The 18,480-nt window shown below is 36.3% G+C and overlaps 1 protein-coding gene across 1 annotated transcript in view; it reads right to left on the bottom strand.

Annotated features, from left to right (window-relative positions):
• FAF1 (Fas associated factor 1) overlaps positions 1-18,480 on the bottom strand; it is a 152,808-nt gene that overhangs the window by 88,350 nt on the left and 45,978 nt on the right. Inside the window, exon 7 of the mRNA XM_014870659.2 lies at positions 17,641-17,746. Coding sequence (XP_014726145.1) covers positions 17,641-17,746 — 106 coding nt within the window. The remainder of the gene's footprint in view (positions 1-17,640; positions 17,747-18,480) is intronic.

The raw sequence follows: 18,480 nt of genomic DNA, 5'->3' as shown, positions 1-18,480 counted from the left end.
ATAAAAAGAAAGAACTAATGAGGTATTTCAGTATCTCCCAAAGAAATATTTTCAGCTCTGTTTTTCTTTTAAGTGCTTGAAAGGAAAAGAGTAATGAATTGCTCCCACACAGTCTTTTTATTATTCTGTTATGGCAACAAGAAAGTTACACCAAGTCTTTATTTTTCACACAATCCAAGATATTTTTTTGTCTCACCAGAACAATGACAAAAGAAGCAGACCAGGAAGGACAATTATTTATCAGCACCAGGGAGGTGCTGCTTGAAGCAGCAAATGTCCCTGTTTCTACTAATGGCTAACAGGGTGAGGTGACAGATTTATTGGGTAACTAAGTGATATATATCTGAGAGCTCTGCACTAATATCCAGACAAAAATCCAATATACCTTGGAAATAAGTTTCTACAACAGACAAGGATCTAGACTTCTACCAAAAACCAGGTCATTCAGCTGTATCCTGTGGAGTTTCCAGGACTACTTCTCCCTATTAGGATGAACATCCCCTGCTGGAGACAAGCAAGCATCCTCTAGCCCTGAAAGCATCCACATTCATCAATGGGACCATGGATTTGAGATGGGGAAGACAAATCCGTTAAAGGCCAGCAATAACAACCTGGAAACTCGAAGAAAGGACTGAGATTTCACCTGCACAGAGAGTATGCCCTGGACCGAAAGTGTTTCAAACAGGACAGTGAAATCATAATCACTTCTTTCATGATCTACGTGAGAATACTTAGAAGAAAATTAATTAGAGGCACATCCAACAGATCAATGTATGTAACAGGCTCTTTAGCCTAAAAGAGACTTAAGGACTGGAATAGATTTATTAGCACTTTTTTTTTTTGTTGTATGTAGAAGTAGATCAGCCTTGAGTAACCACAGCCTGGACAATTTTGAATATATCCTCCCAGGCTGCTCCTTAGAAACTTTCCAAATCAATGGGACACACGAGCCTTGAGCACTCACACAGATGCATAAGAAGGGAATGGCCTTTCCTGACAGGCCAAATGCTCTCTAAGAGAGAAGTCAGGTTATTAAAGTGTCATCACCACCGTGACACTGGGGAGTGTGAGCCTTAAGCACACATACTCTCAATAGCAGCTGAAGAACATCTCATAAAGAACTTGTGATCCTGCCAGTGAGCAGTCACTTCCCCACCAACCATCAGAAAAGGCTCAGAAAGCTATGGATGTATCAGTCACATAGAAGGCAGGACTGCAGACAATAAATTTGGTGAATTTATGTTGTAGCCTTGTGTTTTTAAGTAACGCACGCAAGAAAAGCAGTCCTGACTCAGTAAGAACCAAAAAAAAGTTGAGTTACAATGTAAACAGACAGGAGTCTGGCACAGAACGACCTCTTCCAGCAGCAAAACCAGCTCAGTAACCTTAAAACTCTCCACATGAATGCAAAAATAAAGGCTTTAGGACACTCTGTTTTAAAAGTAAGTATCATCATCTTGCACTGATTTTGGATATTTCAAGTAGTTTCTGTAAATCCTCTTTCCTTGAAATAAGAGGCCATTACTGAAGCCCAATGGATTAGAAGTCCCAGGAAAGGTTTGCCTGCAGATGTCTTATGAAAACGAATTCCTGGAAAGCAGCAGGAAAACACATGGCAGGGATGGCAGGAAGCCAACAAAAAGCTAAGAGCTGCTGGTCATAGTGTCACAATGACAGGCATTTGTAATTGTAATTCCAGATCAGGAAAAAATGGGTGTAATCCATCACCAAAGCTATAATGAAAATGGAGAGATGAGATTGGAAGGGAAATAAGTCACTCCTGTCCAAAATTTTCAAAACTGTTTGAAAGTATGGACAGAGAGATCAGCTATTAAATGGAAGCTCAACTATGGTGGCTTTGGCAGTGATGATAACCCAAGGACTCTGTCATGATTTGCAAGGATGCTGTGGAAGCAGGAAGTCATTCAAAGATATCTGCAGTTAGTTCTGCCACACATCTCTGACAGCATGGAACCAATCCATGCCTGAAGAAAAACCCTCAGTTACTCACTGAAATTCAAAGGTTCTATTATGTAAGTCATGAAAAAAAAATCCTGTTTCTAGTTGTTGGTATACAAGCAATGTCAGAAAAACAGGAAGCTTCCGGTTTTATCACCATCTCTTTGAGACTGATATTCCAGATCAGATCCTTGGAAATACATCACTAAAAGACTAGAATCTGGGATGGAGATTTTGAGGATATGCTAAAGCCACATTACCTTAAAAATGCTTACAATTGCATATGAGACATTAACCTTGGGAAAGATGTAAAATTAACCTGTAAGAAAGCTGCAATGCCATCCAAATGAATAAGATGAACAATAGAAATTACAACCTTAGGCTTTTGTTTTTCAGTATCTGTCTCTGATTCAGAAGATCTTAAGGCTTTATTACCAAGCAGGGATAGAGGAGGATAGAAAAGCACATTTCAGAATAAAAACTGTGTAGAAATACTTGCAAATTAAACGCCTCTTTTTACTTTCATCAGAGCTTTCCTTTCAAAAAAGAATCAATAAAGCTTCAGAAGAGTAAACCATGTGCAGTTTGTTCTTCCTGCATCAGCATCAGTGCCAATTAAATTCTGAACCCTAAATCTTTATTGTTTCCTATTAGCTGCTAACTAGAAGGAACACTGTGATTTTCTGAGATCCCAGGCTGAGACTTGCCATAGCAGCAGTTAGAAAAAAAAATGATCTTGTTTTGACTTGTCTGCTGGGTAAACTTGACATTGAAGCTACATGGTGGAAAATAAACACATAATACCAAGATGTTAATTTTACAGCAACACTTAACTCTTGTGACCACAATTAACACTCAAGGAGGGGAAAAAAAAAGCCATTGACAGGTCTGCCTGGCTCCTGCTTCTGCACTGCTTCCCAGGCTCCCTCTCTGAGAGTGGCTCAGCTCCTGCTGACCCCAGGGGCTGCCTTCAAAGCAGCACGAGGGGAGGCAGAGGGGAGCAGGATGACAGGGAGTTAAACGCAGCTGTAAAATGACATTGACTCCCAGCTAGGATCCAGAACAGGAGCCTAAGAGCAAAGGGCTGCTGAGAACAGATCAGCCTCTCCTCCTCCCTCTCCCACCCCAAGCTCTGGGAACACCTCCACAAGGAGGGCAGGACATGAGTTCCAGAGAACAACAGTTTTGTGGGAACTACATCCTATTTCTGAGGCACAATTGGCCTTTGAATTATGATGCTACAAGGTCTTCGTTTTTTATGAAATGACCAAGAAAGGTGTATTTTGGGAAATAAAGCTATGCTTGTTTTGCATCAGCAGTGCTCCAAATCCCTCACTGCACTCCCTGAGAGCACAGAATTACTGCTGCAACACTGAGCTCCTCCAAAACACCAGGAACCCCTACCATGGTAGAGGACTCTGACATCTTTTACAGAACAGAGCCATTTATTACTACACTGGAAAAAGAACTAACAAGAAAAACTCAACAAGCCATCATTTTAATAGTGGAAGAACATGGATAGCATGCTTAGAGAAATTAATACTGTGAGCATGTTTCTATTCATTATATGAACACTAAACTTTCTAACAATTTCTAATGTACCAAGGTATTACTTTCTAGCAATTCCTAATATTACATTAAAATTGCCAAGCAGTCAAAGAAGAAAGTGCAAAACAGACTTTTTTCATCTTATTCCAATTGCATTACTGTAAGCTGGCAATGATTCACAAATGGGAGAACAAAAGAATGCAAGGAATTGAGAAAGAGCTTTTAGAAAGTCTGAGAAGCTTTTTTTTTTTTTTTGTCTATGGAACCATCCAAAATGAAAGGATGGATCCAAAGTCCTTTTGGTTGAAGAAGAAAGCCATCATAGAAAGAAATCCCTGAGGGGACACTAAAACCTTGAAGAACAAGCCAGCTTTTTTTACTTACTCATTAATGTAATAAAGGTAACAATTTGCTACATGAAATCAATAAAGACTGTGAAATAAAAATGGCAACCTCAAGAAATGCCAACTAACTACTGACCAAACCCAACCAGATTCAGGACATAAATGCCTATCAAACCTTAATAATTAAGTAATAAATCCCTTTAAATCAATATATTTGGAAGACTAATTCAAAATTATTAACAAAGCAGATAACATGCAGAATTAAAATACAGAGCACATAATATGTAAACATCAAGCACAAAATATTATTAATTGTTATATACTTCTCATGTATTTGCACTACACTCATATTTCAAATGCAAATATTAATTTGGAGAGAAATACCTACTGTATATGCACACACTGAAACAGTTTGCTCAGCTATACTGCATCAATGGTTATTTGACAAGTTATAGCATCACAAGTTGCTCATTTACATATTCAGCTATTCTCTCTGGTTTTTCCTTGAGAATAAATTAATAAAACAACTATTTGACAGATCCATACTAACAGCTTCTCCTCTGAATCACAAGTTATGCAAATTCAGTGTATAAAATATATACCAAAAAAATTACATCAAAAATGTAAAAATAGTTCCTGTCTAAATCCAAAGAAGGTATAATATTTTTAACTATGACAATTAACACCAGCAACAAAAATTTAGTTGATAGAAAGAATTTCCATTTCATATTCATACAATAATTAGTGAAAATTCAGTCTCTGAAATATTAACATGCACTATACTGACACACAAGAATAGTTTTCAAGTATAATTCAACACACAAGCATTCTGAAAAAAAATGTATAAAAAGAATAATACTTTAAAAGTTTCTGACTTACAGTATTTTTTTTCAGTATTGCATTGTAAGGAGAAAATAGTATTTAGAAAAGTCAGGCCAGATATTGATATTTCATTTAAACAAGTAGAAATTGAGAAATTCTTAAACTGTTTTCATTAAAACCTGAAAAAGTCAATTTAAAAGAAGATGAAAGGCAGAAATGAGAAAACAGTACAAAAGAAAGCATGCACGTGAACAACTGAAAAAAAATTAAAGAAACAGAAGAAAAAAAATCTTAAAAAGAAGATAAAATAAAAGAAAAAGTTTACTGTTTACTTAACAAGCAAAAAGACCTATAGAGTTAAAAATCCTGTTGGGTGACTGTCAGATTTTGTAAGTCATATCTGAGTGATCCTAGATCTGACCTAAAAACTGACACAAGGCAAAAGACACAAAATGAGAACTGAAATTGATTTTCAGTTCCCATCTGATACCAATGTCTTGAGACAACAGATGCTTATTTCAGACTATGCTAAAATCATCCCCTACTTCAAACAGTTTGCACTTAGGCCGCAGAATAAACATTTAATCTCCAAGTTTTATTGCTCCTCACTTGAAACTGATCTTAAGAAAGAAAATTACCAACACAATGCTAATGTAGTTCTCTAAAGGGAAAACTATTTCTTTTTAGCTTTTAAAAAGCTTGTCTTGCTGCCCATGGTGATTCTTTACATGGCTCCTCTGCAGTGAGTTGAAAACACCCAGCACATGCACTTTCCACCCAATCTTTCATTTATTTCTTCTTATTCAAAAAGAATTCTACTACCTCTGTTTACGAAATTATTTTTTAAATGACATTGTTTCTGCTACAACAAAGGCTTCCCAATGCTGCAGAATTTGAAAATGCTGATTTGCACCAAGGCACTGATGTATACCCAGCCCTTGTAAAATGGAATTGCATTGGTGTTTCACTTCAAACACACACTCCTAATCTTAAACCTGCCCCCTGTCCATCTTACTGCATGCTTCAGCTTGGAGGACAAAACAGTCTGAGCAAAAAAACCAATTACTACTAAGACCAAAGTAAAAGAGAAGATGCACAATTTTGAGATTTCAATTAATAAGAAACATTCAATCCACAGGACCAGCCAGAAATGGTAACTGTCAATATAGATAAATATCAGAGATGTTTCCCACAAACAGGTTTTCTCTGCAGACCTCTTATTGCACTGCCCTCTGTGCTAATGCAGCCACAGCTGTGACCTGCAACTTGCTCTGTGGGAAGGTTTAAGGAGGAGACTCAAGGCATCTCCACAGCAATTCAAGTTCCATCTCACTTTATTGCTCTTAGTTCATCAGAAAGAAACTTTCAGCTCACCCCAAACCTCACAGAATGATCTAGAGATCCTACATATTTTCCAGTGGCCTCATAAGAGCCATCCTTGAAAAATTAACACGGACCTGCCTGCCTTGGAAGTTTACACCATCTTTCTGTGTCAGGGTGAGAAGTTTCACTGTATTGCTTTGTTCTACAGAAGAAGTGTCATCTTCCACTCTTCTCTTGCTGCTTTTTGTGAATGTCAGAGCTTCTCCATTTTGTTTGCCTTAGTCCTGGCCTAGGCTGCCCTGTGGTCAGAGCTCTCAGCTGCAGTCTGGTCTTTTCTCTGCCAGCCCAAGGTCAATGCAAAGAATAAAAAAGAGCCAAGACCTTTTAAGCAGAGTGGGTGAAAGAGACTGTTAGTTGTAGGTGAAATTGTCAACACACAAAACCCTCTGCAGATTAATCCAAGCACTTCTTACACTCCCCACTTTTGAATTATTCAGGAATAAGTCCTTCTTGCCTTAAAAGAGGAACTTTGTGACTAAGTGCAAACAGAAGTTTATGCAAGACACAGAAGGGAGATGTTGAACTGAAATTCAGCTTTACAGTTACAGAGAAATTAATAATGAGACACAAAAACAGCTCACAATGTTTCTAAAATAAGAGTCACTATGTTACAGTTGCTGAGTCCAGTAAAAGGTAACTTGTCATCAAAAATGAGTGAAATAAAACCAATGTAAAACCTTTCTGTCTCTCTTAAAAGAAATTGCAGAGATATTTGGGTGCCCTGATGCTGTCAAAATAACTGAAATTAAGTCAGCCCTTGGGTTGTTGGGATTGGAGTAAGGCATGCACAGCTCTGCCATGTTATACCAGACAGGCAGACAGACTTACTGCTAATTTATCAGTACATATTTGGATTAAGATATCTCTTCCTTATATAGAAATTGCAGAAAAACAGCAAAAAATCCTTTTCTTTCTACTCCTCTTTCTCTTATTTTCTTTAAATGGTCGCTCCCAATGTTATGAAGGTCCTCAGCTAGTCCATACTTCCAAATTACATCATAATTTCCAGGAGAGCTACTAGGCATTAGACATACCAGGTAACACCTACTAGATGGAATCACCTTCCTGGGGACAAAGGAGTGCTGAGAGTTAAGGTCCTGGTACACCAAATCTCTGTTGTTCACACCTCCCTCCCCACTTTTCTTCACTTTCCATTAATCAGAAAGTTTGACCAAAAAAACACTGCCTTCTAACCAAACTTCAGCCTTTTCCTTTTTAACCTGATACAGTAAGAAGTGATTCATGGACACACTGCTGGTTATTCATAAAGTTCTAGTTCCCTAAATATGATAAGAACAAACAACATAATAAAGCAACAGCAAAACTCTTTGGTCATAGTTCAACTCCCTTTCCAGGCAGCACCCACCCCAAAGCTCTTTTCCTAATCTTTTCACAGAGCCACATAACCAGGCCCTGCTCTGGATGGCATTTTCTGGACACTGCTGGTTGTCCTATTTTATCTTTACTACTCCTTTCTTTGCTTTTTAAATATTTCTACGAGTCAAACAATACCTTGACTGGTATCTCAGTGTGATTTTGTTTGGGGCAGTCATACATGTGTGGTTTTGGGGTGACTGTTTTGGGTCACTCATGGTCTGAGGAGAAGCACATCAAGCCAGAAACCTCTGAAGCCAATAGTTTCATCCACATAAAAATGGCAACACTGGACATGCATGCTACGTTTTGTGGGGATTTTTGTTTAGTTGGTTGCTATCCTAGGATGGATACATTGCCTACTTAAACCCATACTACTGAGCTCAAGAGAAGCAGAAAAATTATTAATAGATTTTATTTTTTTTTTGCAAGATCTGCTATCTTGCAAAACAGAAGAGGATACAGAACACAGAGCTTCCCTCCTTCTTCCTGTGTACAGGAGCATGTTCTACAGAACTGGGAATTCATCTTTGGTCAGAAGATGGATGATCTGATCAAATATGGGCAGATTTCATACAGGAAGACACTTATGGTGTGCTCGTGTCCTGTGAACACTGTCCTCAGAGAGTCCTTAGAGTGCTCAAAATCAACTCTGCTGATCTGACATGCAGGTAGCCCCAAACTTCACTCAAGCTGACAGATCTTGTGGCAGTTGCTCCTCTTCTGGAAGATTTGATTTTCCTTTCATTTTTTTTTAAGGCTCGTTTGTCCCTATGGCTTTGTTTAGCTGTGTTTTAATTAGTTTGCCTCCACCATACACAGAGGAGGTTGAACTTGAGAAACATCTGTACCCTATTTTATTTATTTCTATGTCCCCACAACAGTGGATGCAGACTCAAGTAATTTCTTGTGGCATGCCTATTGTGATGCTCCTGTAGTTGGAAACTGGGTGGTTTGATTTGTCTATACATTAAATATGGATATTCACACTGCAAGTCTGTGTTGTTTCCACTGCCCACCATCATCCCCATGTAACTTCCAGCATCACAGCTTTCAAAACAAGGTACAAGTAAGTTCACTTTGGTCTGCTAATCTAGGCAGGGAAAAATAAAAGTATGAGGCTTGGTACAAACCCAAAAAATTGTGATCAAACTATATAGTTAGTAAATTGTTTATCTAAATCTTTCATGTGTGATGAAAGATTATTATCGTAATTCATTAGCAAATTACAGACTTTGTAATGCAGGCAGCCACAAATTTGGCTTTGTATCAATCAGTTGAAACCAGCTGGGTAGAAATTAACACAACTCTGGGATACATAAAATGAAGTGCTCTCTCATTTTTAATGCACTGGAAACTTTGAAGGAAAGAAATGGAAGCCCTTTCAAAAATGTCAATTTTCCCTGCTTTTGTGAATCACTCCATTTCACTGTAGAGATACAGAGATACAAATAAACATATATGGGATATATGTAACTGAATACCACAGAATCTGCTCAATCAAAATAAATTCAATATAAAGTATATGTAAAGAAAAGCAGTGCAGTTTAAAAAATCCTTTCATTATTTCTGAGACAGTCATATACACTAGTGATCAGCAGAATTATTAAACAAACACAAAAGCTAATAGCCAAGCTACTCACAAGATACAATATTGTCAAAAATCCTGCTCTGAGCTTTCCCAGTCTACCAAATGACCTCGCACAAAAATGCTTGTTTTGATTATGTCTCCTTTGCCTAAGCTACAAGGCTGTGTATAGTGACAGCTGCATTTGGGAGCAACTTAAAACAAATTTCATTTTAGTGGCACCTAATCCAGAGACTGGTACAAGCAGCATGGAAAAGTCAGTGTCAAAATTAAACAATGAAGGCTTTTCTAGGAACAGATGCTTTTTCCCTGCAGCTGTAAAAACCTTAAAACAATCCTATGCCCCACTGTCTGGTCACGCAACTACCACAAAGCAAGGCATAAATTTTGCCACTTATTGCAAATATTTGCCGAGAGCTGCTATAACCCTTTTTAAAAACAGTAACAGGGATTTCTTGTGGGTGATTATGAGGCCGTTTTATCCTTTAAATGAGTGCAAGGCTCTCCAATTTATGCCCACAATTCCCGGTACAAAACCAAAAGGATAACTTTTCAAAATCATCTTTTACACAGATATAGGAACATAACTGAAAATCCCTAAGAAACAGGTTTATTACAGAGATGGTGCCTGTGTCACTAAGATGTTAGGGATGGGACAAACATTATTAATTCATAGCTGGAACAGCAACTGAGTGTTTTCTTTGCATAGTGATTACAAAGAATGTAGTGCACCACTATCATTACACTGCTGCTTCAAGATACTTTTGACCATTTTGCTGTTGTAACTCCACAACCACCACTTTAAATATCCTTATCACCACAACTATCCAAAAAATTACCTCTTTCTATTCAGTAAATGCAGTGATAAACTTCAAGCTCAAATATTAGCTCTTAAGAAACAACTTCTGTAACTTAATGAATATAAGTAAATCCTCAGTTCCCAATTAAGTGAGCAATTTACAATGTCAAGCATGTAGTTACGCTCCATATGAACTGATGGGGATTTTAGATTAGCTTCTGTTGTGTATTTAAAAGTGATAGCACCAACATGATTTACATAAGTAAAATATTTTCAAATATTTTCTCACCAAGCAAGCACTCTAAAATTGTGAAGTGTTTCCTTTCTTACCCAAGTTAAAAAAAAAAAAATCAACTTTTCCTGAACAACAGTTCATTAGCACCTCACTATTTATAAGTATAATTGGGTTGTTTGATGAGAAAACATGAGAGAACACTGTGCCTACTATAATTTGCACAAATACAAATTTCATTGTTTGAAAACAAATCAGCAATTCAACGAATGTGTTTTTTTTAATATAAGTGTATATCATGCAATAATAGAAGTGATCATATTACAGTTAACACAGGATAGAAAGGTTAAACCATGTTCTAAACCACTTTAATTTACAAGCTGTAAATTAATTTTTTTTAATTGCAAAAAAATGCTAACTTGAATTTTTCATTTGTTATTCAACTAACTATAATTCACACAGATAACCACACTGTGCTATTTAGCTGCAGAGTGCTGCTTTCCCACTCTAAATAGCACAGGAGCTGAGGACAGAGCTGTTTAATATGTTCATAAAGCTGCTTAGGTTTTCTTGTCATTTCATGCTAACACCTTTTTAATAGCTAGCATTATGATAGAAGCCTTGCATAAAAATTCACCAACCCGAAAGTAAAACACAGCAAATATTCAAAATCAGAATAGCAAGCGATGGTTTTAATTGCAGTTTTTAAAAAATTCAAGGTTTTAAATTAGGTCTTGATCCCCAAAATCCTTAGCATCCTTAAATTACATGAGCAAAGCCATTCAATTCAACATGATTACTTCTAAAATAAGGACAACTCACATGACTGAGCATTTACAGAGCCAAACCCATAACCAAAATTATAACAATGACTCCTCATTATTTTCAAATTCAAAATAAATTGATCCTTTTCCTTTGAGAGTTTCTCTCCAACCCAACTTACACTTAAGGATGGAGGGGAATAGAGACAGAGAAGGAGAGAAAGGAAGAAGAGATATAAACACACACACTAAACTGAGTGCTGACAAACTGCACGTTAACAGATGTGTGACTTCTAATTAGTTATAATAATCTGTGCTACTGGAACCTGCCTGCCTTCCCTTGCAAATCAAACAGCTTCCTTTGGAGTTTTAAACTCTCTGGGTGCTTCTAAATTTATGCAAGGAAAAAAACCTTGCTTTCAGCAAATTTTAGATAAACTACAGTGATAACTTTATGAAAGGAAAATATTAAATTATAATTATCCTAAACAGACACAGTCTTGTGAAACTAACCCTACATTCATATGAAAATACAAAGCATTGACTATAATGAATTTGATTCATCCTTGGACACAAAGCTTTACCACAGTAAACTCAGTCAACTGTTGCTCTTGCTTTTATATTCATAGTACTTAAATAGCGCACTTTAAAACAAAAAAAACTCCAATTGGCTTTTCATACATCCACCCTCCCCAAAAATAACGCACTTGAAAAACCCAAATGATATGAAAAGGCTTCAAGGCCTCTTTTCTCCTTTTCACAGCACTTTTTTTTAATTTCTGTTTGCAGTAATCTGCCTTTCACTTTCTCATTGCTACAGAACAAACGAGGAGGCTCAGCACTTTGAAAAGGGGGCTCAATGTGTAATGGGTCCACTAGAATTAATTTAGTTGCACCAAATCCATTGAGCAGTGAGGTTTTTTCTCTTCTCAAATCATTTTGAGTCGGATGCAGCCCCCAGCCTTTGTAATTCTAGTAAAGCACTTAAAGTGCACAGTAGGTGTTCATCAGGACCATCTGGTCAAAAGCAAAACAAGCTGCTGATTTTGCCTTTGAATAGAATGAAGCAAGTGTGAATTAGTCTCTTCAATTAGCACTATTACAACCTGTCAAGTGCATATTGTAAAACAGGATTATTACAGTATTGGTCACCAGTGCAATTATTTACTCTCTGCCTTTTCTTGCATATAAAAATGTCCATGTTTACTAGTTTTTAATAACTGAAGATCGTTTCTTTAATGATATGCACGTCCAAACCCACCAAAATCAAATCACAGGTTATGAAACATATTCTGTCAGGAATATATTAAGATTCATAATTAAGTGAGAAGTAGTGCCCTTTCTTTATCTCTTATTGCTGCTTCTGTTGCAGAAAAAGAAAAATAGTTATATATATTTTTCAATGGGATATCTTCGAAAACAGATCCCTTCAGTCAGGTATTAAGATATTTTAAGTGCCTAATAATAAAGTTATCACTGTTGAACAGGTACCTAAAAGGTATTTTCTCTTTATTTCCCAAGGAACTTCCTTTTCATATAATTTCCAACACGCGATCACTTACAAAAAGTTTATCAAGGATTTCTTCCAGAGAATACGTTTTACTTTAGGTATGTGCTGGTTTTTCTATCATACTAAGGCAAAAAAACAAATCAAAAAGTTGATTAAGCTTTTTAAAAATATTTTTTTCTCTCCTCGCTGAAAAAGTCACAGCCTGACTTGCTAGCAGGTCCTCATTTACCACAGCAGAACACCGAGGCTATCACAGCGATGTTTAAATTATGTATACTGCTGTTTACAACCTGCTATAAATTCAGTATAATTTTAAGATGACAGATTTCTTTAAAAAGCAAACTAAATATTCAAATTTCACAAAAACATACGGCTCTCGAGTTCAATGACTATAGCAATGTATTTTAATAGCTTGTCTGATACTAGGAGTGTTTGAACAATAGAATGTTTGTGCACCTCCTATTAAATCCAAAAAGTGCAAGTTACTGATTTTTATTACAACAGTAGTTTTCAACAATTTTAAAGCAAGTACAAAATGTCAAAACATAAAACTGTTTCTCAAACTATTAATATATGTACCATATTTGGGTATGTCTATTTCTGGTAAATGTATTTTACTGTAATTATCTTGCTACGGCATTAAAAAGAGTAACATTATTTATATATGCATTTCATGTCTCCATGTCAGTGTCTGACGTTTACTTTGAATGATCTCACTCAGCAACAACTGTCTTGAAAATATTTTGTTCACACACCAAAAAACAGATCAGAAAAAGGTACAAGACCTTCAGCCAGATTATTTTTCTGCCTGCTGCAGGTAATTCAGCTCAGCTTACCTATATTTATATATTACATTTATTCAGGCCTTTTAAATAATGCTTCTGCCTTCATGTTCATAATGGTGATTTTGCATCTTGTTTAACATTCATCCACTCATGAAAAAAGTTTAAAGAAATTCATCACAGAGGATTTGATTAGGGTCTGTCAACACAGAATTTACAGTTTATCTCAGCCCAGGCAGTTGTGTGCACAAATAGTTCCTCCTCCTGCCTGGAGGGCTATTGGATACAATGCTTTCCATATTCCACCTTAGCCAGTGAGTCTGCAGGGAACAGAGAACAAATATATTACCTAGCACAGGTGACAGGGATGCTGAGCAGGCAGCCTCTGCTTAAGTTATTGGCTAAAGGAACAGAATAAAGAGCAGAGGCAGCTATGCAGAGGCAGCCAGCATTTAGAGACCCATCTTCTCTGCATTGTTTGCACAGATTTTATGTTTTACCAAGAATTTTAGTGCCCAGTACATGCTCTACATAGTATTCTCAACCGGAATTTCCAGCAATTACAAAATAAGATTACCAGTCTGTGAGGGGACTGAGGGACATATTTAACTCATCCACCCTTTAGCAGTCACAGCTTGTGTACACTGCATATTTTTGCAATCCTGCACACAGGAATGACAAAAAGGCTTCAAAGTCTGTATCAAAAGAGTAAAATAGACAAATGTAAAGTCCTTGTTTTTAATGGAGCAATCCAGTTTGTTGAAAATGTTTGATTTTTTTTCTGTGTCGCTGATTAAAACAAAAAGTGTAGTGCACATTATTGTGACAAGAACTCAAGTCCATTAAGTTTTTCACAAATTAGTTTGTCTGCTCCGGAATCAGAACACAAACTTGCTTTTAACACAAATTTAAATATTCTCCCTTGTGAAAAAGACTTCCCTTCATATCTGTCAAATAATGAAACTACAATTTGCAAAAATGAAAAGTAATAAAAATGTTCATTTCTAAATGAGAACAAGTTAAGAAGAATAGATAGAAAAGAAATTATCTTGAGTGTGGCAATGCCTCGGAATAATTTAGCACAGAGCTTCCCAAACCTAAAGTTAAAAAAAAAATTTCTCCAATTTCAAACAACCGCTATAAATTATCTTAGCAGAATAAAGAACAAGTCTTCAGACAGAAAACTCCTTTTAGTCTCGCATTAGGAGTTCAATTTGTCAAATTGTCTTTATTTAACCATCTAATACACTGTAAATGTATTCATTTGCAGTCTCCTAACTGGTACAAAACCTCCCAATTTCCAATTTAAAATGCAGATCATGGAAAAAAGTAACCATTATATTTCCCAGAACGGTATCTGCCCAGAATTAATTTAATACTGCAATTTTACAAGAACAAACTTATGTCAGAAACCTGTGACACAGATTAATTTGCAATTTAGACTATCATGTTATTACTAATTTTCCAAGTTAACTACTCCCCTACTCAACTCAAAAAAAAATTAAATCGAATATACAGAATTTTTTACAAGTTCCATTTAGTTTTTTATTTAATTTCCAAAGATTATAAGTTCATAATCACAAAACAATATAACTGAATGTAACTTATATTTTAAGATGAGCAATCAGATTTTAATATGTAAAGAGTTAGCTATTTTGACGAAGAATGTTAAAAAAATAAAAGGCATTTTCAAGAAACATCCAAAATCCAATTATTAAAATAATATGCAATAAATTTTGGAAGCAGACATGAGCACTACAGCATCAGGCTTCTCTCAGATAATTTTTTGCCACATGGTTTCCCCATTAAACACCACGATTTCTTTGAAAAAACAATTCACCCGAATATAATTTACTATTAAACATGCATTCTAAACAATAAAAACACCAGAGAACTGCAGCAATAGGAGTTGAGGAAAGTACAGCTGTGAGCTCACTGGATTCTGCATTTAATGCATTGCAAAACATTTCTGCCTTCTAAAAGGGTGGTGGGGTTGAGTTTTTGGTGTGAGTTTGGGGGGTTTTTGAGACCCTTGTGAAAAATATCTATTCCTTAAAATTCACAGTACTAATAACAACAGCACACTGAACCAGCAGCCCTTGAGAGACAGTTGCACCCAACTGTGGCAAGAAGTAGAACATTTCTAGAATCTTAAATATTTCTTTTAATAATTGATGTAGTCATTTTGAATCTTTCTGCATAGGATATGGCGTGTGAGTAGATTGCATTAACACTGCTTAAACATTTCAACTTGTCAGTATGGCCAAGTCGATTTCTGAAATATTTGCTGTATTTTCCCATCGAAACAGTAATAAAGGTAGAATAAATATATGCCACTGCTTTATAATCACTGAACATTAATGAATATTTTATGTCTTTTTAAATCTCCCTGTTTAATTTAAAAGGGTGAAATTAAGTCTCCTCCCTGCAATATGCCAATTATCTGTAAATCAAACAATAACTTGGCCATTATAGTCCTTTTTGTTAATATACCAGAAGCTAATTTGAAAACACTGAGCGGTATTTTTAGGTAATAATTGAATAGTCCTTCCTGCCCTCTTGTGGTTGGCAACTGCATCACTGAGCTTCTCCATCGTTACAAAAATACACCAGGAGGAAAGTAAACTATTAATTTGTTAAAGTGTGAACAAGAGAGTGAAGAGAGAAAAAAAAAATCTAACAGTCCCAGGAGAGGACAGAGACAAAGGAGATGAGGAACGAGATCAACAATTCCTCCAAACCACAAGGACTGCCTAGATTTGTTACAATGATTACTCTATGCTAAAAGAAAAAAAAAAAATTAAATTAAGAAGCCATTAGGGAGTTAACATTCAAAACAGTGCTTGCTTTCTATAATTAGACAAATGTTCACCAACCCTTTTACCTCAGTGAAATCCCCAGGGATTTCCAGGAGCCTTTGCACAGACAGACACGTTCACCTGTTCAGCATCAGCTGCACAACAAGGGCCAGAGAGTTCTTGTCTCATTTTAGCTCCTGAATTGGTCTTCACAATTTTAGACACTCTATTGGGTGTGACACTCAGATACAAGAAAGGCAAAGAAAGGCTCTCTGCTCGTGCTGGTTACGTGGTGGTAGGGTTTTGATTTTGGTTGTTTAAGGGAAAAATCAGAATTAATTTTTAAATTATGTTGATTTCATATGGCAACCTGATGGCTGTAAGCTACCATTACCAACAAACAAGAAAACTTCCGGGCATGGAAAAGCAGCCTAGATCCCCCTATCACAGCTTTCTGGTTCCTTTAAGCCAGGTAAGACCCACCAGCAAAGAAGTAAATGATATAGCATCAATAAAAACCAAACAGACAATACATATGTATATGTTTTCTTTTAGAATCTCACTATTTTAAAATTAAAACCACATATTTGGATGATTTATTTCCATAAATGTTCAAATTCTTTACAATTCTAGAGAGTCAAAGTTCAGGTCCTTAAAAGTCAAACTGACCCAAGTATGTTTGTTTATCTGTATTACCACAAACAGCAAAACAGAACTTACTATAGTAGATCTAAACATAAGAAGTAGAAAACAGGCTTTCACATGAGGGAAAGATCAGAATTTAGATCTTAGGAATAACAGGATTAACAATGAAAACAGTTAGTGATCATTCTTCATTGTTGTATAAGATACTACTCCCATAGCTAATAATACAGAACTTAAATTAATTCTGTCTACCATGTCAGCATGTGACACAAAAAACTTCAATAAAATCTGTTCAACCCTGAAAGATTGAGAGAAGTGTCAGACCAATAATAGCAAACATACATTTAATTTGAAAAGCAAACATTTAATCTTAATATTTTGTAATGTGAATTCTGAAGATTCATATTTCTAGGTTGTTTGTCAAGTTTCCAGAAAGCAGTGGGTTATATGGAAAATAACATCCAGAACATCTGGCATCAGATAGACAATGGAGCACTAGACAACAACCTTCAGGCTTGCAAAGAAGTTTTTAAAATATGCAAGTGACTGCTTATTCTGCATTCAGAGAGTCCAGAGCCACATCAGAGACATTTGATCCTTTAGGACTCAATTCTGCCGAAGTTCTCTCCAATATCACCCCTTGCTGGCCATTCCACAGAACGGCAGCAATGTCCATTACACACAAAACCATTTGGCCACCAGGCCAGTAAGAATTACAGCTCTCCAACAGCAACCAGCACAATGCCTGAGGTGCCCACAAAATGGAGATGGAGCTGGTTAAAAGAAGGGAAGACACAGGAAGCTTCAAGGGGCTTCAAGTAAAATGCAATTTGAATAACTCAATAAATGTTTGTTTGTGTGTTTTGCTACTACAATACAAAAAGAAATATCCTTTCTGTAGAATTTAATAGAACACCTTTTTCTAACTGAATTATTTCATCAAATCACAGCAAATCTTGATGATCCAGTCGATTAAAATAAAAAAGACTAATAAAATACAGGAATATCCATCAAGACTATGCAAACCCCCTTTAACAGAGCTGGCATTAGCTATAATGAGCTACATTTATTCTTCAGCTGTGAAACAGCACTCACCTCCTGAATGGTACTGCTTCCTGAGAAGTTGAGGTTGTACTCCCGCTGGACTTCTCGATGGGTGACAATCAGCATGAAGTTTTGATTTAATGACTCCTGCAGGGCCCTGAAATGGTTGAAAGAAAAACAGGAAAATCAGGGATAAGCATGTTATAGCTTGTTTTACAGTCAGATGCAAAAACCCCAGGGTACCCTAAACTCTACATGGACAAGTCCAGGCACAACATTATCATCTCTCTTTTCACTCTTAAATGCAAGGAAGCCTGCTGAGAATGACCAAAGGCCATTCCTGAACTCCTTCCTTAATAAGGTGACTGCAGCCTTTAAAGCTCTTCTAATGTTAAGTATTTTCAAAATGGAGAGAGTCCCATTATCTTCACAAACATCGGGTGTATTTAGCACTCCTAATACCACTAATAACAGGCTTGTCAGCATATTGATAGCCAGACCAAATATCAAGCTATGATGCACATTAAGAACTGATGGTAAGCAGAACAAGGCAAAGCATGTTCTTGCTTCTCTAGGGTTACCTGAAGCAGAAACCAAATGGGAATTCTTCTGCTTAGTTTCATTTAAAGCACATAAACCCAGCTAATTAGAACTGGAAAAGTAACCACAGCAGAATTTCTTGTGTGGGAATTGAACATTTAGAAAAGTTAGTTCTGCTCACATTGTTTTAAATGGATGACACAGAGGTCTTAATAAAAATAAATAATTTTTTAAAAATTAAACTAAAAAAAAAGAAATCTTAAGATACAGTTCAAACAGGCCAACTATATCTTCATGTTGTTACAAACTTGGGGTTCTTTTTCTGATTTTCCTGGTAGTAAAACATCTGGA

Source organism: Sturnus vulgaris, chromosome 9 (assembly GCF_052056855.1).
Source record: "Sturnus vulgaris isolate bStuVul1 chromosome 9, bStuVul1.hap1, whole genome shotgun sequence".
Taxonomy (NCBI): Eukaryota; Metazoa; Chordata; class Aves; order Passeriformes; family Sturnidae; genus Sturnus; species Sturnus vulgaris.
This window is presented reverse-complemented; position numbering and strand designations above follow the sequence as displayed.